Raw genomic sequence first — 27,016 nt, forward strand, 5'->3', positions numbered from 1 at the left:
ATAACAAAAGTTTCTCAATACTTTGTTATATACCCTTTGTTGGCAATGACAGAGGTCAAACGTTTTCTGTAAGTCTTCACAAGGTTTTCACACACTGTTGCTGGTATTTTGGCCCATTCCTCCATGCATATCTCCTTTAGAGCAGTGATGTTTTGGGGCTGTTGCTGGGCAACACGGACTTTCAACTCCCTCCAAAGATTTTCTATGGGGTTGAGATCTGGAGACTGGCTAGGCCACTCCAGGACCTTGAAATGCTTCTTACAAAGCCACTCCTTCATTGCCCGGGCGGTGTGTTTGGGATCATTGTCATGCTGAAAGACATAGCCACGTTTCATCTTCAATGCCCTTGCTGATGGAAGGAGGTTTTCACTAAAACTCTCACGATACATGGCCCCATTCATTCTTTCCTTTACACGGATCAGTCGTCCTGGTCCCTTTGCAGAAAAACAGCCCCAAAGCATGATGTTTCCACCCCCATGCTTCACAGTAGGTATGGTGTTCTTTGGATGCAACCCAGCATTCTTTGTCTTCCAAACACGACGAGTTGAGTTTTTACCAAAAAGTTCTATTTTGGTTTCATCTGACCATATGACATTCTCCCAATCTTCTTCTGGATCATCCAAATATAGTGTGTTACTGATGGTAGGCTTTGTTACTTTGGTCCCAGCTCCCAGCTCTCTGCAGGTCATTCAATAGGTCCCCCCGTGTGGTTCTGGGATTTTTGCTCACCGTTCTTGTGATCATTTTGACCCCACGGGGTGAGATCTTGCGTGGGGCCCCAGATCGAGGGAGATTATCAGTGGTCTTGTAACTTCCAATTCCTAATAATTGCTCCCACAGTTGATTTATTTAGCTCTTTGGTCTTGGCCATAGTGGAGTTTGGAGTGTGACTGTTTGAGGTTGTGGACAGGTGTCTTTTATACTGATAACAAGTTCAAACAGGTGCCATTAATACAGGTAACGAGTGGAGGACAGAGGAGCCTCTTAAAGAATAAGTTACAGGTCTGTGAGAGCCAGAAATCATGCTTGTTTGTAGGTGACCAAATACTTATTTTCCACCATAATTTGCAAATAAATTGATAAAAAATCCTACAATGTGATTTTCTGGATTTTTCTTCTCATTTTTCCATCATAGTTGAAGTGTACATATGATGAAAATTACAGGCCTCTCATCTTTTTAAGTGGTAGAACTTGCACAATTGGTGGCTGACTAAATACTTTTTCCCCCACTGTATCTAGATACTTATCAAAATGTTTTGAAAGGGAAATATGTAGGTAGGAACATCCTTTAAGAGCCATTTCCACTCTCAAATCTACCTTTGTTGTAAAGACGAAGTAGGGAGGAGAAACAAATTACATCTGCAGATCAGTTACATTCTGGAAGCATCGTTGGGAGGAATGGCTATGAAGAACTTAGGTCAGAAGGTCAAAGTAAGACCTCACTGGCAAGAAATGTTGGACATTTCCCTTTGATATCAGGGTCCATTTCCTCTTCCTCTGTTGCTATGCAGAACACTGCAATCTAGGAAACACAAAGAAATGCATTTTTGTTTGGTTTGATAGAATTCTGGCTTAATGTGTTTTGTTGAGCAATAAGTCTGTTCACATTAAGCTCAGAGAGGAGATGTAGACCGAGTGTTTCAAATTCAACATCATTAGGGTGAGATGACTTACCACTACAGATAAAAATGAAAGGTAGATGAGAATCTTCATCACAGATAAAAGGAGAGAGAGAAGTGCTCCAGCCACACCTCCCCCCTCCCTCACCAAGATCAAGGAGACAACAGAGGCAGGCTGGGTAGTTCTGCTCCGCTCCAGCGCTGGGATCAACACAGTAACGTCAATCAGAGCATTCCCACAGGCCACACAGCCCTCAGTTGGCCACCCTCTCCCCCATCAGCACAGACCATGGAAACAGCAGGACTCCTGCTTCTATCCACTCTGCCTGGGCTGCTTCAAAGCACCACTTCTATACATACTAATTTGAGTAATTGGGCAAAAGCAGAGACAATTCTCATTCAACAGACATTTAGGTATTACACTTAAAATACAGAAATTCCCTTCCCCATTCTATTCTAACTTATTGTAGGTGATCAGTGTAAAAAAAGGGCTGTATATACAGAGCTCAATGAGCAGGTATTATCAGAGGTGAAACCCCTAAACAGTTTTCCAGAGGAGAAGGCAACACTAGTCTATAGTAAACATTGCTGCTGCTGTGTTAGGGGAGCCCTTCAGTGTTCTGCTCTTGTACTATGGGATGAGGCCCCACAGGCACATCCTGAGCACCAGACTTCTGCAATAGCCTGGGGACACAGCCTCACAGCTAGAGGCCCTTGAAGGTGTCACAGCTATGAACAGTCTGGCGATATGACCAAGCTGCATGCATGCATACATGCATACATACATACATACAGAGGATATTACCAGGCTATACTGGAAAAAGAAAACCTCACAGGGAAACACACACTGGCTACCTGGGTTGTTTTTGTCACATTAGAATGAGAACAATTAATGAAGCATGCTAAAAAGGTCCAGGTCCCTCAATATGATTCAGGTTTTATTCTGAAATGTGCAAAATATTCTGTATAAAGATGTAATGAAATCAAATTGTATTTGTCATATGCGCCGAATACAATGTGAAATGCTTACTTACTAGAGGTCGACCAATTAATCGAGAATGGACGATTAATTAGGGCCGATTTCAAGTTTTCATAACAATCGGAAATCGGTAATTTGGGATTTTTTTATTTTTATTTATCCCCTTTTGTCCCCAATTTCGTGGTATCCAATTGTTTGTAATTACTATCTTGTCTCATCTCTACAACTCCCGTACGGGCTCGGGAGAGACGAAGGTCGAAAGCCATGTGTCCTCCGAAACACAACCCAACCAAGCTGCACTGCTTCTTAATTAACACAGCGTGCATCCAACCCGGAAGCCAGCCGCACCAATGTCCCGGAGGATAGACCGTGCACTTGGCGAACTTGGTTAGCATGCACTGCGCCCGGCCCTCCACAGGAGTCGCTGGTGCACGATGAGACAAGGATATCCCTACTGGCCAAACCCTCCCTAACCTGGACGACGCTAGGCCAATTGTGCGTCGCCACACGGACCTCCCGGTCGCGGCCGGCTGCGACAGAGCCTGGGCGGGAACCAAGATTCTCTGATGGCACAGCAAGCGCTGCGATGCAGTAGACCACTACGCCACCCGGGAGGCCCACCTGTATTTCATCTTTATTTAACTAGGCAAGTCAGTTAAGAACACATTCTTATTTTCAATGATGGCCTAGGAACGGTGGGTTATCTGCCTTGTTCAGGGGCAGAACGACAGATTTTTACCTTGTCAGCTCAGGGATTCAATCTTGCAACCTTACGGTTAACTAGTTCAACGCTCTAACCACCTGCCTCACGAGGAGCCCGCCTGTTACGCGAATGCAGTAAGAAGCCAAGGTAAGTTGCTAGCTAGCATTACACTTACTCAATCATAATCACTAGTTATAACTACATATGGTTGATGATATTGCTAGTTTATCTAGCGTGTCCTGTGTTGTGTATAATCGATGCATTGCGCATTCGCGAAAAAGGACAATTGTCGCTCCAACGTGTACCTAACCATAAACACCAATGCATTTCTTAAAATCGATACACAGAAGTATATATTTTTAAACCTGCATATTTAGCTAAAGGAAATCCAGGTTAGCAGGCAATATTAACCAGGTGAAATTGTGTCACTTCTCTTGCGTTCATTGCACGCAGAGTCAGGGTATATGCAACAGTTTGGGCCGCCTGGCTCATTGCGAACTAATTTGCCAGAATGTTACGTAATTATGATATAACATTGAAGGTTGTGCAATGTAACAGGAATATTTAGACTGATGGATGCCACCCGTTAGATAAAATACGGAACCGTTCCCTTTTTCACTGAAAGATTAAACGTTTTGCTTTCAAAATGATAGTTTCCGGATTTAACCATATTAATGACCTAAGGCTCATATTTCTGTGTTTATTATATTATAATTAAGTCTATGATTTGATAGAGCAGTCTGACTGAGTGGTGGTAGGCAGCAGCAGGCTCGTAAACAATCATTTTGTGCGTTTTGCCAGCAGGTCTGCCGTTTATGACTTCAAGCCTATCAACTCCCGAGACTAGGCTGGTTTAACGATGTGATGTGAAATGGCTAGCTAGTAATTGGGGTGCGCGCTAATAGTGTTTCAAACGTCACTCGCTCTGCGACTTGGAGTAGTTGTTCCCCTTGCTCTGCAAGGGCCACGGCTTCTGTGGAGCGATGGGTAACGCTGCTTCGATGGTGGCTGTTGTCGTTGTGTTCCTGGTTCGAGCACAGGTCGGAGCAAGGAGAGGTACGGAGGCTATACTGTTACACTGGCAATACTAAAGTGCCTATAAAAACATCCAGTAGTCAAAGGTATATGAAATACAAATGGTATAGAGAGAAATAGTCCTATAATTCTTATAACAACTACAACATAAAACTTCTTACCAGGGAATATTGAAGACATGTTAAAAGGAACCACCAGCTTTCATATGTTCTCATGTTCTGAGCAAGGAACTTAAACGTTAGCTTTCTTACATGGCACATATTGCACTTTTACTTTCTTCTCCAACACTGTGTTTTTGCATTATTTAAACCAAATTGAACATGTTTCATTATTTATTTGAGGCTAAATTGATTTTATTGATGTATTATATTAAGTTAAAATAACTTCATTCAGTATTTTTGTAATTGTCATTATTACAAATAAAATAAATGTAAAAAAGCAACATAATTATTTTTTTTATTATTAAAAGAAATTGGCCGATTCATCGGTATCGGCTTTTTTGTCCTCCAATAATCGGTATCGAAAAATCATAATCGATCGACCTCTAACCTCTAGTCACCACCATGCTCGATGCTAGGTACAAGGACCGCTACTTCGATGCAGACAAGAAACGGGGTTTATGTGAAATGTTACATACAGAGCTGGACAAGATGGAAACATGCTGTTGCTACAGATACAGATACTCAACTAGTCTAAAGAAGGCCAGTTGATTTGCTTCTTTAAATCAGCACAACCATTTTCAGGTGTGCTAACATAATTGCAAAATAGTTTTGCAATGATCAAATTAGCCTTTTAAAATTATAAACCTAGCTAACACAATGTGCCATTGGAACACAGGAGTGATGGTTGCTGATAATGGGCCTCTGTACGCCTATGTAGATATTCCTTTAAAAATCTGCCGTTGCCAGCTACAATAGTAATTTACAACATTAACAATGTTTACACTGCATTTATGATCAATTTGATGTAATTTTAAATGGACAAAAATGTTTACTTTTCTTTCAAAAACAAGGACATTTCTAAGTGACTCCAAACTTTTGAACGGTAGTGTATATATCGTAAATTGTCCATAAATCTGAATAGAAAAATTAAAATATGATTTTCAGGCGATATCGCCCAGCCCTAGTGTGTGTGTACACTCCTATGTGTGTGTGTGTGTGTGTGTGTGTGTGTGTGTGGACACTCCTGTGTGTGTGAGAGAGAGATCCCTCAGAGCCCGAAACACCCACCACTAGGTCTACCAATTCACCATTCAGAGTGAATGCTACAGCAGGCTGGAAAAAGGCATTCCTGCCTCCATGTTAACCCCACCCCCACTACTCTTCTCTCCTTTATTGACAGAGTGATGACACCTCCCCTGAACTCCCACTCCCTTCACCCTTTCCCAAACCCCCACTGTCCATTTAAGGGATGTAGTCTTGTGGAACCATCCCCTTCCCAGCTGTTCCACTCTCCTTTGCTAGGAGATAGGGCTGAGGCTGACTAAGACAGGGTGACATGACCAAGCCCTTATGAGTGGGGAGTGTGGAGGTCTGGGAGCCGGGATTTTTATTTTATTTTAATTTCACCTTTATTTAACCAGGTATGGTTACAAGAAATGATAGGGGAATGTGCCCTAGTGGGCTAGTTGAGAACAAGTTCTCATTTGCAACTGCGACCTGGCCAAGATAAAGCATAGAAATTCGACACATACAACACAGAGTTACACATGGAATAAACAAAACAGTCAAAAAGTATGTAGTGAGTGCAAATGAGGTAAGATAAGGGAGTTAAGGCAATAAATAGGCCATGGTGGCAAAGTAATTACAATATAGCAGTTAAAACACTGGAATGGTAGATGTGCAGAAGTGGCTGTCAAGTTTGCCAATAAGAATGTGGTGATTGACAGAGTCGAAAGCCTTGGCCAGGTCGATGAATATGGCTGCACAGTAATGTATTTTATCGATGGAGGTTATGATGTTGTTTATGACCGTGAGCGTGGCTGAGGTGCATCCATGACCTGCTCTGAAACCAGATTGCATAGCGGAGAAGGTATGGTGGGATTCGAAATGGTCGGTAATCTGTTTGTTAACTTGGCTTTCGAAGACCTTAGAAAGACAGGGAAGGATAGATATAGGTCTCTAGCAGTTTGGGTCTAGTGTATCACCCCCTTTGAAGAGGGGGATGACCGCGGCAGCTTTCCAATCTTTGGGAATCTCAGACGATACGAAAGAGGTTGAACAGGCTAGTAATAGGGGTTGCAACAATTTCGGCAGATCATTTTAGAAAGAGAGGGTCCAGATAATCTAGCCCGGCTGATTTGTAGGGGTCCAGATTTTGCAGCTCTTTCAGAACATCAGCTATCTGAATTTGGGTAAAGGAGAAATGGTGGGGGTGTTGGCGGGTTGCTGTCGAGGGTGCCGCGCAGTTGACCAGGGTAGGGGTAGCCAGGTGGAAAGTATGGCCAGCCGTAGAGAAATGCTTATTGAAATTCTCAATTATAGTGGATTTATCAGTAGTGACAGTGTTTCCTAGCCTCAGAGCAGTGGGCAGCTGGGAGGAGGTGCTCTTATTCTCCATGGACTTCAGTGTCCCAGAACCTTTTTGAATTAGTACTACAGGATGCACATTTCTGTTTGAAAAAGCTAGCCTGAGCTTTCCAAACTGCCTGTGTATATTTGTTCGATGCTAATGCAGAACGCCACAGGATGTTTTTGTGCTGGTCAAGGGCAGACAGGTCTGGAATGAACTAAGGACTATATCTATTCCTCGTTCTACATTTGTTTGTATTGGGCATGCTTGTTTAAGATGGAATAGCCAGGCATCATCTACTGACGGGATGAGGTCAATGTCATTCCAGGATACCCCGGCCAGGTCGATTATAAAGGCCTGCTCACAGAAGTGTTTCGGCAGCGTTTGACAGTGATGAGGAGTGGTCGTTTGGTCGCAGACCCATTACGGGTGCAGGCAATTAGGCAGTGATCACTGAGATCTTGATTGAAAACAGCAGAGGTGTATTTGGAAGACGAGTTAGTTAGGATGACATCTATGAGGGTGCCCGTTGTCGTGTCTTTACTATCATTAAATTGAAGACTTAGTTTTTATCAAAGATTCTCTGTAATTAGTATTACGCGATCAAACTGATTAATCATGTAACCATAATTAACTAGGAAGTCGGGGCACCAAGGAAAATATTCAGATTACAAAGTTATCATTTCCTAAAATAACTTTTCAGATATTTTCATATCTGATCCTTAGTTTTCTGATTAATTAATGATTTACTTTACCTCACGTTAGTCTCATTCCAAACGTGGTAAATTGTTGGTCATCTGCACGAACCCAGTCATCCATAAATCAATTGTCTTAAATTATTTATTTACTACTAACCAAGTAATTCACAGAAATGCATAAACAAATAAACAAGGTAAATATGGTTACAAGAAATGATAGGGGAATGTGCCCTAGTGGGCTAAACCGGCATCGCGGCTTGGTGGACAGAAGGGGGAGTCAGCTGAGTAGTCACTACAGAGTGATAATTATAACAATTGAAATGCTAATCCTTTGCACATAAACTCTCACTCATTCGGGAACAATTGCAATCAATATATATATTTATGCTCAGTGTGTCGTCTTGATCGCTGTTGAAAAGTTTGTTTCTGTTGGAGAGTTTCGTCCTCTCTCTCTCCCTCTGTCTGTCTTGGTTAGAGGGGATAGTTCAGTGACATTCATTCATTCATTTGTTATAGAATAGATGTTTCGGCGATTGTCATTCTTCGCGTTCAATGATATAGAATTCCTAGCAGCAGACTAGTAATTAATATCAAAGACTTGTTCTTATTCTGTCGGTATTGATAGTCTAAGAGTTTAACCACGTGGTATGGTTAAAAGATTCAGCAATGCTCTACAACCTTTGTACTCCCGTGATTGAGAGAAACATGGGCTGGTGATAATTTCTCAAAGTTGGGTTTTATTCGGAATTGCAGAAAAGGGGCTGTCACAGGATGCCTGACCTAACTGGGCTCAGGGGCGGTCCTCTGATTTAGTTAAACTCAAAAGGGAATTGGAGTTTCCTTCATTAAACAGTCCAAAATCACATTGTAAAATTGTGTAAATAGTATCATACTCACTCATTCATCTTATACAACAATTAGATGTAAACCTCATATCTGAGGCTATTATATAAACAGTGTTATGGTAATGTGGCCACACCGTCTCCCATGAGCTTCCCCAAGTTGTAACAAACGGTCCAGTTCGTAGCTGGATTCTTCACCGATCTTTTATACTTTCTCCAGAACATGAAATTTGTTCGGACCTCAAGTTATGTGAGGTGAAAGAAATTCCTTTGTTCTCTATGAAAATTCACTCTGTCTCTTATAATGTGTGGCCATGAGGCAGGTCTTCTCCTCAGGAATTTACAGCCTCTCTCTGACTACAGCAGCCTAGTTGAAAGAGGCAGAGGGAGGCAGGGAGAGGGGGATGGGGCTTGCTGTACCCAAAGAGGGCAACGTCATGACACCGTGCTTACGGATTTGGAGTTGTACCTGGTAGGTTCATTGCTAATTTGTGTGAGATTGAGGGCATCAATGATGAGTATGAGATGGGATGAGTATGGGATGAGGGTGAGACTAGAGCTGACAGGGATAGGGTGGCATGATGACCAAGCCCCTCTGAGGGTACAAGCAGGGCTCTCCCACACACCCATGTTCCTACAGCCTTGTGGCAGCCAGGCTGCTGATATTCATGCCTGGATCACTGCTTCTATTGCCTTGTGGCAGAAAACCCATTTGAAGATCTATGAACACAGGAAGCAGTCACTTTTCCAGAGGATGTGTGGAAGACCGTACTAATGTGCTAAGCCTTCTTCCAATTTCCCTAACGTCAGTCTAATGTTTGGAACCAATGTCAGAGAGGACATGTTGGCAGCAAATGTTGTGCTAAAGTAAAACAGATGCCTCTCCAAGACAGTTAAATAACAGACATGGCAGAACCGTCCCATATGGCAATTAAACTGTGGAGCCACGCAGACAGACGTCGCGCACTTAGCAATCTGGAGCAAAGACAAAGAGTGAGATCACTGAGATACCACACCAGACCGCCCACCCAGCCATACAATCAAAAACACACTGGCTGCCTGTGGCCTGAAATAACTTGGACAATAACTCACTCAGTCAGGATGTGGACTGGCTGAATCTAGACTAGAGGGTGTTCTTCATGTGTCTCACATGCAAACCTCACCAGTCATGTTGCATGCGCGAGCATTGCAAAATAAAAGCACACATAAGTAAAATTTCACTCATGTGTTTGTGAAGTAGCGTCTGCTTAGCCAAGACCTAAAACAGCCTCATTGGATATGGAAAATACAAATCCACATGGATGCTTGAAAGATCGACAAGGAGCTATTTCTTAAAAACAGTTAATTAACTAGGTTTCCCTTTTTATTTGCGGATTAATCATCTGAGTAGAGAAAACACACAATTTTGTATGACTCCGGGTAAAAATTCTACAAATAACTTGGGAAGGGAGTTTGAAATAATTTCACTATTCAAATAGTATCATACATTTTTGTAGGATATCTGGACATTCAAAACACATGTGCCTTTTTAAAAACATACATTTTTAACCTGATCACAGCTGCATGAGGGAGAAGCTGGTACTCTATTGCTGCAGCTCTCATCTGTGTGATCAGATGGAGGGAGAACTCAGCCACAGTTATAACAGTGTTGACTGGAGTATCCTAGAGAAGCTAGCTAGGCTTTGAGGCCACATGCTGTGCTTTCTCCCCAATCCCATTTAGTTGTAGCCAACTCTTCCTTTTAAAACTTTTAAATACGTAATTTTATTCCATCTTGCATTGCATTAGTGAACTCTCACTCCACTTGATACACATTGAGCCGCTTTGATTGGCCAACATTACTAAATTAATCATTTGAAATGTCATGGAACATCATTGTATGTAACAGTGTCACATGGATATTTTAATGTAACAATTTTACAAAGAACCAGCTAAAAATAGGACCACATGCATGGCAGGTAGAATAACAACCCAGGACAAACTAGCTAGTTAGTTACATTTCTATGAGTGTCTGTGTTTCCACCTGCCCCTAAATTAATATAGTTGCTTTCGATATTTTAACCTGTGTGTCATGATCGATCTAGTGTGGATAGACAAAATCAATTTGCGAGCAATGGTGTACGCACGATCATGACCCGTGTTGTCAGCATGTCAGACCTGGGGTTCTTTATACATGTCGGATCAGACATGAGCCTCATAACTATCTAGAGAGGGTTCTCCGTGTCTCCCAGACTGATGATGGAGCATCATTACAGAGGTCACCATAAATTACTTGGATTAGTGTCTTGGAAACAATGGAAAAAATCTCAAATACATACTTCTCGCATCCTCTCCTTAAAACCGATTGGATGAGAAAGCCAGAGGTCTCTCCCCTGCCCACCTTCTCCAATGGGTTTTGAGGAGGAGGCGAGGAGAGAGGAAGCAAGGAGGATGCAATCGAGATTCTCCCACATGACCCAAGAACCTCATTCATCAGTATTACACAGAGACAAAACTGTCTTTAAAACCAACCAGTTACCGCACAGAATGCAGCTTGTGCATTCTGTGACGACCCTCCCACTCTGTCTGCCATATTCTCTCTCTTTGCTCTCGTTTTCCTTATTAGGATGTCGGTAGGCGGAGCAGGGAGGGTCATCAGCGAAATGGGACACACCTGGGCCCAGATGTGTCCTGGGATAAATACACCTCTTCCCCATTCATTGAGGCGACTCTCTCCATGCAGACACACTGATTTTGGTTGTGGAATTTTTTGTTGTTCGGGCACCTTTCAACACCCCTCATTATCACATCTATGTGTGCAAACACTCACTTACACTACATTCACCATTGTTTATAGGTCACTTCAGTTATTAAAAATGTGTTGTTATTCCTTTTTTCAAGCCAGTTTGTGACAATTCACTTTGTCATATGACTACATTGGCAGGAAGAGAAGAACCAAGAGTGACACCAGGGTGTGAGACGGAGTTGTAACTCATAGGAAAGCAGGTGAAGTTTGAAGGGCACAAGAGGGTGTGTGGTGTGCATCCTGAGTGGATGCAGGGCAAGGAGTGGGAGATGTGTAGAAACCTGCTTTCGGTACTCTACGTGTGCTGTGCCACTTTGCAGGATGGGGCCGAGCTTCCAGAAGTTCCATGACATGTTGTAGGCTGAATGCAAACACTAAAGTGACAGTGTGAAATATTAATGTCCTACAAATCTTTTGTATCTTCTCTCGGTCTTATATTCACTGAATTGTTGTCAAAAGTAGGCTACCATTTCAACATTTTGTCAGGCCTCATCTGTATTTATTTTTTTAAGTCTCTGAATAATTGGCATTTTTATGTTAACTTCTTTGGGGTAGGGGGCAGTATTGGGTAGCTTGGATGAAAAACATGCCCAAATTAAGCTGCCTGTTACTCAGCCATAAAAGCTAGAATATGCATATAATTAGTAAATTTGGATAGAGAACACTCTGAAGTTTCTAACACTGTTTGAATGATGTCTGTATAACAGAACTCAGGCAAAAACCTGAGAAAAAAATCCAACCCGGAAGTGGGAAATCTGAGGTTTGTAGTTTTTCAACTCAGCCCCCATTGAAGATTCACTTCCCAAGGCTTCCACTTGTTGTCAACAGTATTTAGAACCTGTTTTGAGGATTCTACTCTAAAGGAGGGGCTCATAAAGGCTCTTTGAGTGAGTGGTCTGGCAGAGTGCCACAGCCACGGTATGGCGCGCTCACGTGAAAGGTAGCTACATTCCACTTAATTTGTACAGACCAAGGAATTGTCCGGTTGGAACATTAATGAAGTTTTATGTTTAAAAACATCCTAAAGATTGATTCCATACTTAGTTTGGCATGTTTCTACGGGCTGTAATAGAACTTTAACTTTTCGTCTGACGTTCAGCGCGACCTGAACGCGCTTTTGGATTTGTTTACCAAACGCTCTAACAAAAGAAGATATTTGGACATAACTGATGGACATTATCAAACAAATCAAACATTTATGGTGGAACTGGGATTCCTGGGAGTGCATTCTGATGATGATCAAAAGGTAAGTGAATATTTAAAATGCTATTTCTGAGTAATGTTGACTACGGCGGGTATCTTTTTGGCTGCTTTGTTGTCTAAAGGCTGTACTCAAGATTATTGCATGGTTTGCTTTCTCCGTAAAGTTCTTTTTAAATCTGACACAGCAGTTGCATTAAGGAGAAGTTTATCTAAAGTTCCATGTATAATAGTCGTATCTTTATCAATGTTTATTATGAGTATTTCTGTAAATTGATGTGGCTCTCTGCAATATCACCACGTTTTAGAACTATTGAACGTAACGCGCCAATGTAAACTCAGATTATTTTTTATATAAATAGGAACTTAAACATACATGTATTGTGTAACACGAAGTCCTATGAGTGTCATCTGATGAAGATCAAAGGTGAGTGATCAATTTTCTCTTTCTGCTTTTTGTGACTCTTCTCTTTGGCTGGAAAAAATGACTGTTTTTCTGTGGCTTGGTGGTGACCTAACAATTGTTTGTGGTGCTTTTGCTGTAAATCCTTTATAAATCAGACAGTGTGGCTGGATTAACAAGAATGGTATCTTTAAAATGGTGTAAAATACTTGTATGCTTGAGGAATTTTAATTATGACGTTTTTGTTGTTTTGAATTTGGCGCCCTGCACTTTCACTGGCTGTTCCGGGGGTGTTCCGCTAGCCAGCCCTAGACAGGTTAAAGACGTAAGTATCGTGTGGGTTTTGAAATACTTCCTGAATATTGTCCTCTGGTCACATTTCGGTTAATAATACAAAAAAAATAATATTTACAAGTATAATTATACTTGGAGCAATTTAGTCAAATTTACTACAATTTAAATACTGTAGGGTTTTGAGTGTTCGTGTCTACACAATGGAAGGCTAAATTAGTTACTCCTGTTGACATGAATGTGGTGTCATTAAGAGGTCGTGCTCTTAAACTAAGTTAGCTAAAAAAAACATTTTGTTAAAGATTTGTTAAAGACTACCAAGAAACACCCTGTGTGGCCCTGATTTATCCCACGCCGGTCAGGCACTCTACCTCTCACAGACAAACGTCAGAACGGTCAATTAAACACTAGGACTCGTAATCTATGGCACAGGAATGTAAACAAATCTAACTCCAAGGCCTTGTTTTTGTGTTTCCCATGGCAGCAGTCTCAGGAGGGCGGTTTCCTGTACTCGGGGTGAGGAGATATTCAGGCTTCAGGAGGTAAGCGAGCAAGAAGAGGGGAAGAGGGGTGTGTTAGGTAGAAGAAAATCCAGTGGCTTTTGTCCTGGTCTCTAGAGCTTTACAGATGTTTTGCTAACAGTGAGCAGGTTGAGAAACTGAACACCGCTGGGAACCGGGAAAGCAAGCCAGTTGGGCACCTGCAAAAAAGGAGAGAGGAAGGTAGTGTAGAGCCAGGAGGCCAGCTCAGGGATGCCCCTCTCTCTGCCCCAAACCCAGCTGCAATGCAGAGCAGCACACTCCATACTGCACCAAGAAACAGACAGACAAGCCAAAAACCATCTGCCTAATGCATTTGCTGGCTAGGCTGTTTTCATAAGATGAATGCCTGTGCCATACGTAGGTCCATTTGCATGTTGATATGAGCATATGAGCATAACATATATATAAACTCAGCAAATGATGTCCTCACTGTCAACTGCGTTTATTTTCAGCAAACTCAACATGTGTAAGTATTTGTATGAACATAAGATCCAACAACTGAGACAAACTGAACAAGTTCCACAAACATGTGACTAACAGAAATGGAACAATGTGTCCCTGAACAAACGGGGGGGTCAAAATCAAAAGTCAGTAAGTATATGGTGTGGCAACCAGCTGCATTAAGTACTGCAGTACATCTCCTCATTGACTGCACCAGATTTGCCAGCTCTTGCTGTGAGATGTTACCCCACTCTTCCACCAAGGCACCTCCAAGTTCCCTGACATTTCTGGGGGGAATGGCCCAAGCCCTCACCCTCCGATCCAACAGGTCCCATACATGCTCAATGGGATTGAGATCCGGGCTCTTCGGTGGCCATGGCAAAATTCACATTCCTGTCTTGTAGGAAATCACACACAGAACGAGAAGTATGGCTGGTGGCATTGTCATGCATTGTCATGTTGGTCATGTTAGGATCAGCCTGCAGGAAGGGTACCACATGAGGGAGGAGGATGTCTTCCCTGTAACGCACAGCGTTGATTGCCTGCAATGACAACAAGCTCAGTCCGATAATGCTGTGGCACACCGCCCCAGACCATGACGGACCCTCCACCTCCAAATCGATCCCGCTCCAGAGTACAGGCCTCGGTGTAATGCTCATTCCCTTGACGATAAATGCAAATCTGTCCATCACCACTTGTGAGACAAAGCGCGACTCGTCAGTGAAGAGCCAGCAAAGGTGGGTTTGTGCCCATAGGCGACGTTGTTGCCGGTGATGTCTGGTGAGGACCTGCCTTACAACAGGCCTACAAGCCCTCAGTCCAGCCTCTCTCAGCCTATTGCTGACAGTCTGAGTACTGATGGAGGGATTGTGTACCGCAGGTGTGATGTTCGGATGTACCGATCCTGTGCAGGTGTTGTTACACGTGGTCTGCCACTGCGAGGACGATCAGCTGTCCGTTCCGTCTCCCCATAGCGCGGTCTTAGTCGTCTCACAGTACGGACATAGCAATGTATTGCCCTGGCCACATCTGCAGTCCTCATGCCTCAGGCACGTTCACGCAGATTAGCAGGGACCCTGGGCATCTTTCATTTGGTGTTTTTCAGTCAGTAGAAAGACCTCTTTAGTGTCCTAAGTTTTCATAACTGTGACTTTAATTGCCTGTAAGCTGTTAGTGTCTTAACGACCATTCCTCAGGTGCATGTTCATTAATTGTTTATGGTTCATTTGAATGGGAAACCATGTATAAACCCATTACAATGAAGATCTGTGAAGCTAATTGAATTTTTACAAAATATCTTTGAAAGACAGGGTCCTGAAAAAGGGCAGTTTCTTTTTTAGCTGAGTTTATTTGGTACAAATCATTCCTTAAGTTCTAGACCTCAGCTGAATTTGGTAATGAATGGTGTGGCTGTTGAACAAGTTCAGGAGACTAAATTACTTAGCGTTACTTTCGATGGTCAAACATATACAGATTCAATGGTTATAAAGATGGGGAGAGGTCTGGCCGTAATAAGAGATGCTCTGTTTTTTTTGACACCACACTCCAAAAAGTAAGTTCTGCAGGCTCTATCTAGTTTAGTCTAATCTTGATATTGTCCAGTCTTGTGGTCCAGTTCTGCAAGGAAAGACTTAATTAAGCTGCAGCTGGCCCAGAACAGAGCGGCACGTTTTTTCCTTAATTGTAATCAGAGGGCTGATATAAATACTATGCATGCCAGTCTCTCTTTGCTAAGAGTTGATGAGACTGACTGCATCACTACGTTTTATAAGAAAAACTGTTAGATTCCAAATTGTTTGCATAGTCAACTTACAAAGACTTATCCAACCATCTTTTCAGTCCCCAAATCCAGACCAAATTCAAGAAAGTGTACAGTATTATATAGAGCCCTTATTGCATGGAATATCTGTCCATCTAATTTTTCAAATTAACAGCAAACCTGGTTTCAAAAAACAGACAAAGCAACATCTCGCAGCACAACGCCTCTCCCCTGCTTGACCTAGATAGTTTGTGTAGGCATTGATGTAGGCAACATGTGCCTTAATTTAAAAAAATCAATTTCTGTCTTTGAGCGGCTCTTATCTATTGATGTTCTGTATTGTGTGTTGTGTGGACCCCAGGAAGAGTAGCTGCTGCTTTTGCAACAGCTAATGGGGATCCTAATCAAATACCCCGCACACTGACTCAGTACCGGTACCCCCTGTATATAGCCTCGTTACTTTTTATCATGTATTTATTTTATTAGGTAAATATTTGAATTCTTCTTGAACTGAGCTGTTGGTTAAGGGCTTGTAAGAATTTAACGGTAAGCTCTACACTTGTTGCGCATGTGACAAAGTTTGATTTGATACGTCAAATTATGGAGTCATGTTACAGTGAGGGGGCACAGTCTGACTCTCCAGACAATAGCTGGGGTGAGTATGAGGGAACCAAAAAAATGCTCCCCCCACCCCCCCCCGCGCCGTGTTCCCATTGTCTGTGTTCTGGTGGGACACTTTATGGTGCAGCACAGTGTAATTCGGGAGCTAATCTAATTTGGGGAGAGAATAGAAGGAGTGAGTCAGGGTGACAGACACAGATGATCCCTGTGAGTGAATAGGGGCCCTGCCTGCTGTCTGACCTACAGTGTGTACTGTATATAGGGCTCAATGGGATGAGAGCAAGTCATCATAATATCTTCACATGCCTGTCTCCCATTTCTGGATGGAATTCAGGCACCAACAGCCCAGTCTGGGGGCTTATGCAAGGAAATGCGAGACAGACGTTAGCCTGGATTTAGGTCTAAACCTATGCTGTATTAGATTTGGCAGTTATTGTTAATCCTGGATGGGATGCCACAAGGAGGACCCCACCCCTTGCCACATGCACAAATACGGTCACATTCATTCTACACACACGGCTGGCCTTTTAACTTGTAAACTGGTGTTTTAAGCGTATTATCAATCCTTACGGTGCATAGCTTAAAGCATTTATAACAGCATAGGATCTAGATGAAATGGAAAGATACTACTTTTTGGTCAAGTTGCCAGGTCACCACCACTTGTAGTGTATAGTTAGGGGTTGGTGTGAGGGAATGTAACACTGCCTTCTAGGCCATGCTTTCTATAAGCATGTCAGACGGAAGCTGTGTTTGTTAAAGCTATGAAACAGTTTTCGGGTTTAACTCAACCTAGGCTCATTATCAAATAAATGTCCTATGTGACTAATACACATGCACACATACCTGTACACACACAAGATTGGTGCCTTGGATTTCTGGTTAACAAACAACCTCAATAGAGAAGTGATAGGTTGTTGAGAGATTAGTCATTATACTGCCCTCACTGAACTAACACAGGCACCCTAAGGTGATAAATGGGGGGGGGTGGAAGAAGAGCGGCCTGCAACCAGAGAGCTGCATGATCATTCCATGGTAATTTTCTATGTAGTATGCTGATTGCCATAGATAAATCAATGTCAGGGTCAATATAGAATCAAGATAAAGCACAATCAGATCTGTGTGACGTATGATGGGAACCTGAGGTTAAAAGTTCAATTAGGTTGTTTCTGTTCACTTGGACCTGTGTCCTGTCCTCTACTCTGCCTTATCAAACTGCGTAAACACAAAAACAGGTAACATCACTTTTGCACAGCTGGCCTTGCCTCCAAGTCCGAGCAGGTCCACCAAAGTCATGGTGCAGTGAAACATGGGTGCCGAACCACCTAGAAAAGTCTGAGCCTTTAGGGTAAAACCCCGGGGTAAATCCTCAGTGGAAATGTATCAACAAAAGGGAGTTAACAGAGTTCGTGTGAAAGCAGATCAGGCAGAGTAGAGGACAGGACACCACTGGGACCAATTTAAGATCAGCCATCTGAAACTTATAGAGAGATGCATCACGAGCACACTCACAGACGAGGCTGTGATGGGTGTTAAAACAAGAACCTTGTCCTCACCCACCTGAATGAGGGGAGATTAGGCGTTGGTGTATCAGGGACGGCGTGAGCCAGTACAGGACTGGAGTGACTTATACCAAGAATGTGCAAAGCTGTCATCAAGGCAAAGGGTGGCTACCTTGAAGAAACTCAAATATAAAATAGTTTGATTTAAAACTTTTTTTGGTTACTACATGTGTGTTATTTCATAGTTTTGATGTCTTCATTATTATTCTACAATGTAGAAAATAGTAAAATGAAAATGTTTTTATTTTTTTATTACTGGAATGAGTAGGTGAGTCCAAACTTGACTGGTACTCTATACTAAATAATGTGACATTTGTTTTGATTTAGAATGGACCATAAGCATGCACCAGTATTGAAACGGGTAGGGGGAGTGTTGGTCCCATGTTTCAATGAGCTGAAATAAAAGATCCCCAAAATGTTCCATATGCACAAAAACCTTTTCTCAAATTACGTGCACAACTTTGTTTACATCCCAGTTAGTGAGTATTTCTCCTTTGCCAAGATATTCCATCCACCTGAATGTGCAGTTTTGTCACAACACAATGCAACAGATGTGTCAAGTTGAGGGAGCATGCAATTGGCATGCTGACTGGAGGAATGTCCATCAAAGCTGTTGCCAGAGAACTTAATCTTAATTTCTCTATCAATATTATTAGCAGTACGTCCAACCGGCCTCACAACCACGTCAGCCCTGGACTTCCACATCATGTGTGGGATGCTCTGGAGCAACGTGTACGACAGTGTTCCAGTTCCGGCCAATATCCATCAGCTTGGCCCAGCCATTGAAGGTCTGGACAACATTCCACAGACTACAATCAACAGCTTGATCTACTCTATGCGAAGGAGATGTGTCGCACTGCTTGAGGAAAATAGTGTTCATAGCAGATTAGGACTACTTTTCTGGTCCACGTCCTACTTTTTTTAAGGTATCTGTGACCAACAGATGCTTATCTGTATTCCCAGTCATGTGAAATCTATAGATTATGGCCTATTGAATTTATTTAAATTGACTGGTTTCCTTAAATGAACTAATATTTTTGTTCAGTGTAGTTGGGAAACCGAGGAGACAAAAGGAGGAATGCTGTTGAAAGAGGTCGACCAAGAACCAAATGGGTCCCTCTTCTCTGCGTGTGTGTGTGTGTGTGTGTGTGTGTGTGTGTGTGTGTGTGTGTGTGTGTGTGTGTGTGTGTGAGAGAGAATGGAGAGAGAAGGCCTTTCCTCACACTTTCACTTTTTCAAGATTACTTTAATTACAGGTCATGAGTAAAACAGACTACCATTGTTTTCAGTTATGCAAACATTTCTGATGTAGGCTAATTTTCATTAAAGACGGACCTACCCGCCACAAATATTGCAAACATTTCAACATCTTCAGTCATGAAAACACATTGATTTTAGTAGTTGTTTGAGAATCGAGATATCACTGGAAGGACAACAGACAAAACAATAAGGAGAGAAAGCGATTCCTCCAGGGATAACTACCACACCTCAGTAGCCAGGCCTAATCCCCATGATCAGGACGCACACACACACCGCTGTCTGATCACCAAGACCACACACACCTCCTGACTCTACCCGTGGACAAGGTGTAAGTGAGTGAGTAAGCAGCTATACTTTCAGTTTGATATGGTGAGCACCATTCAAAGTGATCAGGAAAAAAGGAAAGGTGCGTGAGGTGAGTGGGAGGGAAGTGTAGAGAGAGAACTGGGCTCACCTGGTAGTAGTTCTTGACGTGCCTGATTACAATGTTGAGGTTCTGGATTCGTAGGTTCACATCATTGTTCACATTCTTATTCACTCTCTGGTTGGTGGGGCTGGGGTCTCTGGATAAGACGAGACAAGAAATTACATGACAACCTCATAACTTTTTTAAACACAAAAACAAAAAACAAACTACAGGATTTTCCTTCACTGAGTATTATTTTGGCCCTCGGAGTGTGGTGTCAGGAAAATAACCTCACACTCAACGTCAACAAAACGAGATGATTGTGGACTTCAGGAAACAGCAGAGGGAACACCCCCCTATCCACATCGATGGAACAGTAGTGGAGAGGGTAGTAAGTTTTAAGTTCCTCGGCATACACATCAAGGACAAACTGAATTGGTCCACCCACACAGACAGCGTGGTGAAGGCGGCGCAGCAGCACCTCTTCAAACTCAGGAGGGTGAAGAAATTCGGCTTGTCTCCAAAAGCACTCAAACTTTTACAGATGCACAATCGAGAGCATCCTGTCGGGCTATATCACCGCCTGGTATGGCAACTGCTCTTCCCACAACCGTAAGGCTCTCCAGAGGGTAGTGAGTAGAGGTCGACCGACTAAATCGGAATGGGCGATTAATTAGGGCCGATTTCAAGGTTTCATAATCGGAAATCGGTGATTTTAGATGCCGATTTCGCCGATTTTTAAAAATAAATTGACACCTTCATTAATCTTTATTTAACTAAGCAAGTCAGTTAAGAACACATTCTTATTTTCAATGATGGCCTAGGAACGGTGGGTTAACTGCCTTGTTCAGGGGCAGAACGACAGATTTTTACCTTGTCAGCTCAGGGATTCAATCTTGCAACCTTACGGTTAACTAGTCCAACGCTCTAACCACCTGCCTCACAAGGAGCCCGCCTGTTACACGAATGCAGTAAGAAGCCAAGGTAAGTTGTTAGCTAGTGTCATGATGTTGGCCTGGGGGGGTAGGTTTATGACAGTCATAAATACCTCTTCCCACCTTTTTCCTCTCTATCCTACTGAGGTTACATTTGCAAAACCCTTGGTTAACAGAGATTCTGGGAACATGAGTAGGTGGGGAAAAATTAACTATATTCTGGTAATCCGAACAATTGAACATGTGGTACTTAATGGTACTTAATGAATAGTGGTACTTAATGAATAGTGGTACTTAATGAATATGATGTCAGTTCGGTTGTCATCTGAGAGATTATCATCAATGATAAGATGACAAACTCTACAGTGGAAAGTCTACATATCAGAGTTATCAGATTCACATGGAATTGTTCAATTTAAATGGTTGAATATGAAATTATTTGTGATGGGATGAAATGTGATTTTAGCTTCTAAAATGTGAGATGTGGGTATTCATAAGTTAGGGCTACTCACTCAGTGACCCGCACACGTGAAGAGACAGAGGTTGTAAACTATGAAACACACCCCTTTTCTCCCTTCCTATATAAAGCCTTGAAGACAACATAACTTCCTGTTCAGGGGATGTAGGACAACGGTCCCATGTCAGAATGGTTCAGATAACTACAGAACGAAGCCAACCTCAGCGTGAGCTTTGGTTGCGTATGGTATGAACCTTGAACTCTTATTCACTACAGAAGTGATACCTCCTAGCTGTTGAGTTAGCAACCGCAGCTGCAAATGCAGGTTAGGAAGGAACAGACAGAGTATCCCGTCTACCACACAACGACGTTACTATAACGTATCCAATTTACCACCAGAGACATTCTTCAAAGGACTTGTTTGGGCAACATGGCCTTCCATCTACCACCAACCTACCGAAGCGCAGCTCAGAGTAAATATTTATTGCATTTTCCTTTTCCAAATGGGCAGTAATTTAGGAATGCATAAGATACTGTATTTATGATAGCACAGCTTTGCCTTTGTTCCTTCACTCAACCCAGCCCCTTTTCTTTTGTGTAACAAGCGGTCATATCTGTTTTGCCCGCTAGGGACGTTTTCCTTTATGACGTAATTTGTAATCAAGTTACGATTTAATTATGTGTATGTGTTTTATTCTGTGTGATTAGTTAGGTATTTAGTAAATAAATAATTAAACCAAAATTTGTATTGCTGATTCAACTTGTTAGCCAGGGTTCGTGCAGATAACTAAAGATTTTACAACTTTCAGATGACACTGAAGTAAGATGACGATTGATATTGATTGCTATTGATGTAAAATATTACTAGGTCTTTAAGAGTTTACTCGGAAGACAACAGCTCTATAAATATTATTTTGTGGTGCCCGACTCTCTAGTTAATTACATTTACATGATTAGCTCAATCAGGTGATAATTATTTTATAGAATAGCATGTCATATCACTTAATCCGGCATAGCCAAAGACACGACACTAGCATTAAACTTAATCACTAATTATAACTACACATGGTTGATGATATTACTAGTTATCTAGCAGTGTCCTGCATTGCAATTTTTATTTTATTTTTTACCTTTATCCAACTAGGCAAGTCAGTTAAAAACAAATTCTTATTTTCAATGTCGGCCTAGGAACAGTGGGTTAACTGCCTGTTCAGGGGCAGAATGACAGATTTGTACCTTGTCAGCTCGGGGATTTCAACTTGCAACCTTCCGGTTACTAGTCCAACGCTCTAACCACTAGGCTACCCTGCCGCATATAATCGATGCAGTGCGCATTCGCGAAAAAGGACTGTTGTTGCTCCAACGTGTACCTCACCATAAACATCAATGCCTTTCTTAAAAACAATACACAGAAGTATATATTTTAAAACCTGCATATTTAGCTAAAAGAAATCCAGGTTAGCAGGAAATATTAACTTCTCTTGCGTTCATTGCACGCAGAGTCCGGGTATATGCAACAGTTTGGGCCGCCTGGCTCATTGCGAACTAATTTGCCAGAAATTTACGTAATTATGACATAACATTGAAGGTTGTGCAATCTAACAGGAATATTTAGACTGATGGATGCCACCCGTTAGATAAAATACGGAACGGTTCCATATTCCACTGAAAGAATAAATGTTTTGTTTTCAAGATGATAGTTTCCGGATTCGACCATATTAATGACCTAAGGCTCGTATTTTTGTGTGTTATTATGTTATAATTAAGTCTATGATTTCATAGAGCAGTCTGACAGCGATGGTAGGCACCAGCAGGCTCATAAGCATTCATTCAAACAGCACTTTCGTACGTTTTGCCAGCAGCTCTGCTGTTTATGACTTCAAGCATATCAACTCCCGAGATTAGGTTGGTAACGATGTGAAATGGCTAGCTAGTTAGCGGGGTACGCGCTAATAGCGTTTCAAGCGTCACTCGCTCTGAGACCTGGAGTAGTTGTTCCCCTTGCTCTGCATGGGTAACGCTGCTTCGAGGGTGGCTGTTGTCGGTGTGTTCCTGGTTCGAGCTCAGGTAGGAGCGAGGAGAGGGACAGAGGCTATACTGTTACACTGGCAATACTAAAGTGCCTATAAGAACATCCAATAGTGAAAGGTACATGAAATACAAATGGTAGAGAGAGAAATAGTCCTATAATTCCTATAATAACTACAACCTAAAACTTCTTACCTGGGAATATTGAAGACTCATGTTAAAAGGAACCACCAGCTTTCATATGTTCTCATGTTCTGAGCAAGGAACTGAAACGTTAGCTTTCTTACATGGCACATATTTTACATGGAACATGTTGCACTTTTACTTTCTTCTCCAACACTTTGTTTTTGCATTATTTAAACCAAATTGAACAGGTTTCATTATTTACTTGAGGCTAAATTGATTTTGATGTATTATATTAAGTTAAAATAAGTGTTCATTCAGTATTGTTGTAATTGTCATTATTACAAATAAATAAATAAAAATCGTCCGATTCATCAGAAGGGTCCATTTCAGACGGCACCCTGGTTCCTGGCTAGGCTGGGCTGCATGGAGGGCCTGCTCTGGATAGGCGTTGTTTGTGCCAACCTAATTTACATATGTTTTTGTGGGCACACCATGCAAATACTGCCAAGCTTGGCCTAATATGTCTCTGAAAGGGCTCTAGTTTAAAAACAAGGAACAGTTTTTTTTTTATTCAGGTCAACTTGTGCACCACTTGCCTTTAGTTGTACCTCTACAGCCTTCTCTGACATGACCCATGCCCATTTCCAGTTCCCACTGGGCGGCTGGGAAAGCAGCACAAGGTCTGTATCCAAAACGCCCCTCAGAGTAGGAGGGCTGATCTAGGTTCAGTGCTCCCCTGTCAATCCAATCTTATGTATTATCTAGAAGGTAAAGCGGATCCTATATCAGCAATAATAGAACACAGGCCCAAAGCATGCTTGAGTAGTGGAGAAACATTCCCATGGCGAATAGAATATATCTACATAAAGCTGAGAACATCGACACACATAGGTCTGTGTACACATAGGAAATCCATAAGCTTCCATGTTGCCATGCAGTAGGGCAGGCTATAGCAATAGCCCTGTGGCTGATTATGGAGTCTGAGGTCTGGTGGGTAATGAGAATAGGCAGAGGGGCAGTGTGTGTGTGTGGAGTGAGTTTTGCTGCTGGAAATGCTGGCCTTGAGGATTCCAGCTCTCCACTCATCTGTGGAATAGGTTTAATGTAAACAGCTCCGACACCTGTGTGCGTTCGCCAGAGACCAGAGAGGAACTAGGCTATACATTGAGCGTTAAAAACTTTGTCACCACTGCTCTTTCCATGACAGCTTTCACCTGGATTCACCTGGTCAGTCTATGATCCCTTATTGATGTCACTTGTAAATTCCCTTCAAATCAGTGTAGATGAAGGGGAGCAGACAGGTTAAATAAGAATTTTTAAGCCTTGAGACAATTGAGGGGGCCTCTCCAGTTAGCACAGCTGGGAACAACACAAAGGGACAGACACTAGGCATGAGAAGAGAATGAGGGAAAAAAGAGAGAAGAGAATGAGGGAAAGAAAGGAGTAATTAAAATAGAGAGAAGAGAGAAGTGGTAGCCCATGTCAGAAACCATCACTTGAATTAGTCAAACCAAACAAATGAGCACATAATTGGAATATAACTGTTGAACTTGATTACTTTAAAGTATGTCAATGAAGTAAAGAGTGTCAACACTAAAGAACTTGGTTTATGTGATGGAAGCAGACCGAACAACACAAATACACCTGCACTTCAAGACGTCAAATGGGAAACAGGACATCTGTCAAGCTGTTCAATGCAATAGTTCAAGAGAACAGTAGAGTCAGACCTTCTGGAAAAGGTACCTAATTTTCACCACTGGTAGAAATGATAATGGACTTATATTCATACTATAACTCCACTATCATTTCTAAACAGCTTCATTTTCATAAAAATTTCAACACATTTTCCTCCAACAGTTTCTTGACAATCCAGCTCGACTAGACTGTCAGGAAGCATCAAAAAAATAAAAAAAAATACAGATAGAGGGCCTATATTTTGCCAATTTTTAGTTCAACCTTCTGGACCACGTTGAAGACCAAATGTGGCCCGTGGGGGAAAATGAGTTAGATACCCCTGATCTAGAGCAAGAGAGGCACAGACAGACACAGAGACAGACAGAGAGAAAGAAAGAGACTTTAGGATCACATTGACTCATGAGGGGCAGGAAAGGAGGTAAAAGAGTGAGTGAGAGTCCAGTCAGTGAGCCATGAAGGCATGGGAAAGGTTTCTGAACAGTCAGATACCAGGGGAAGCCATGCCATGATGAACACAGTCAGATGCCAGGGGAAGCCATGCCAGGATGTGGTTACGAAAGGAGGTAGATTGAGGCCACACACTCACATGTGTGTCATGATTTTGTGCAGGAAGACCCCATCCACCAGATCCATAAACATAGAGAGCTTGTCCTCGGAGCCAGAGCCCAGTGGTCCAAAGGTCTTCACCTGCAGAGAGGGAGGAGAGAGGGAAGACAGGAATAGATTACTAAGACCTCAGCTCAACTATGAAGAGATGGGTCACATCTGGTTGTTAGTACTTTCAGTTTCCAAGAATACAGACATTTCCTGCTCTGACAGCCATCAATGTAAGTTCAATACCCTCTATCTGTCAAAGACTGAGCATGCAAAGATATTTAAACTGTAGCTATAGGAGCCAGGAGGTACTGTAGGTGGGAAAGGGGACAGCTAGTCAGTTGCACAACTGAATGCATTCAACCCAAATGTGTCTTCTTTAACTCAACACCTCTGAATCAGAGAGGTGTGGGGTGTTGCCTTAAATCGACGTCCACGTCATCATCGCCTGGGGAGCAGTTCTTGTTGAGGGTTACTTCCTTTGCTGGCTCGGGGGTTTGAACTAGGGATACACAATATAATCGGTGAGCATATAGGAATCAGACGATATTAGCTAAAAACACCAACATCGGCACAATGTCTAGTTTAACGGCAATGTGCAAAACTGATGTCAAAGCTGACGTGCATACCTATATTATGTACAGTGCCTTGCGAAAGTATTCGGCCCCCTTGAACTTTGCGACCTTTTTCCACATTTCAGGCTTCAAACAAAGATACAAAACTGTAATTTTGTGAAGAATCAACAAGTGGGACACAATCATGAAGTGGAACGACATTTATTGGATATTTCACACTTTTTTAACAAATCAAAACTGAAAAATTGGGCGTGCAAAATTATTCAGCCCCCTTAAGTTAATACTTTGTAGTGCCACCTTTTGCTGCGATTACAGCTGTAAGTCACTTGGGGTATGTCTATCAGTTTTGCACATCGAGAGACTGAAATTTTTTCCCATTCCTCCTTGCAAAACAGTTCGAGCTCAGTGAGGTTGGATGGAGAGCATTTGTGAACAGCAGTTTTCAGTTCTTTCCACAGATTCTCGATTAGATTCAGGTCTGGACTTTGACTTGGCCATTCTAACACCTGGATATGTTTATTTTTGAACCATTCCATTGTAGATTTTGCTTTATGTTTTGGATCATTGTCTTGTTGGAAGACAAATCTCCGTCCCAGTCTCAGGTCTTTTGCAGACTCCATCAGGTTTTCTTCCAGAATGGTCCTGTATTTGGCTCCATCCATCTTCCCATCAATTTTAACCATCTTCCCTGTCCCTGCTGAAGAAAAGCAGGCCCAAACCATGATGCTACCACCACCATGTTTGACAGTGGGGATAGTGTATTGTGGTTGATGAGCTGTGTTGCTTTTACGCCAAACATAACGTTTTGCATTGTTGCCAAAAAGTTCAATTTTGGTTTCATCTGACCAGAGCACCTTCTTCCACATGTTTGGTGTGTCTCCCAGGTGGCTTGTGGCAAACTTTAAACAACACTTTTTATGGATATCTTTAAGAAATGGCTTTCTTCTTGCCA

At 42.2% G+C, this 27,016-nt stretch overlaps 1 protein-coding gene across 1 annotated transcript in view; it reads right to left on the minus strand.

Annotated features, from left to right (window-relative positions):
- LOC135525710 (protein Daple-like) overlaps positions 1-27,016 on the minus strand; it is a 98,753-nt gene that overhangs the window by 63,044 nt on the left and 8,693 nt on the right. Inside the window, exons 2-3 of the mRNA XM_064953503.1 lie at positions 25,482-25,582; positions 19,703-19,811 (exon numbers count right to left, since the gene is read on the minus strand). Of these exons, the coding sequence (XP_064809575.1) occupies positions 19,703-19,811; positions 25,482-25,582 (210 nt within the window). The remainder of the gene's footprint in view (positions 1-19,702; positions 19,812-25,481; positions 25,583-27,016) is intronic.

The sequence above is a fragment of the Oncorhynchus masou genome, chromosome 32 (genome assembly GCF_036934945.1).
Source record: "Oncorhynchus masou masou isolate Uvic2021 chromosome 32, UVic_Omas_1.1, whole genome shotgun sequence".
Lineage (NCBI taxonomy): Eukaryota > Metazoa > Chordata > Actinopteri > Salmoniformes > Salmonidae > Oncorhynchus > Oncorhynchus masou.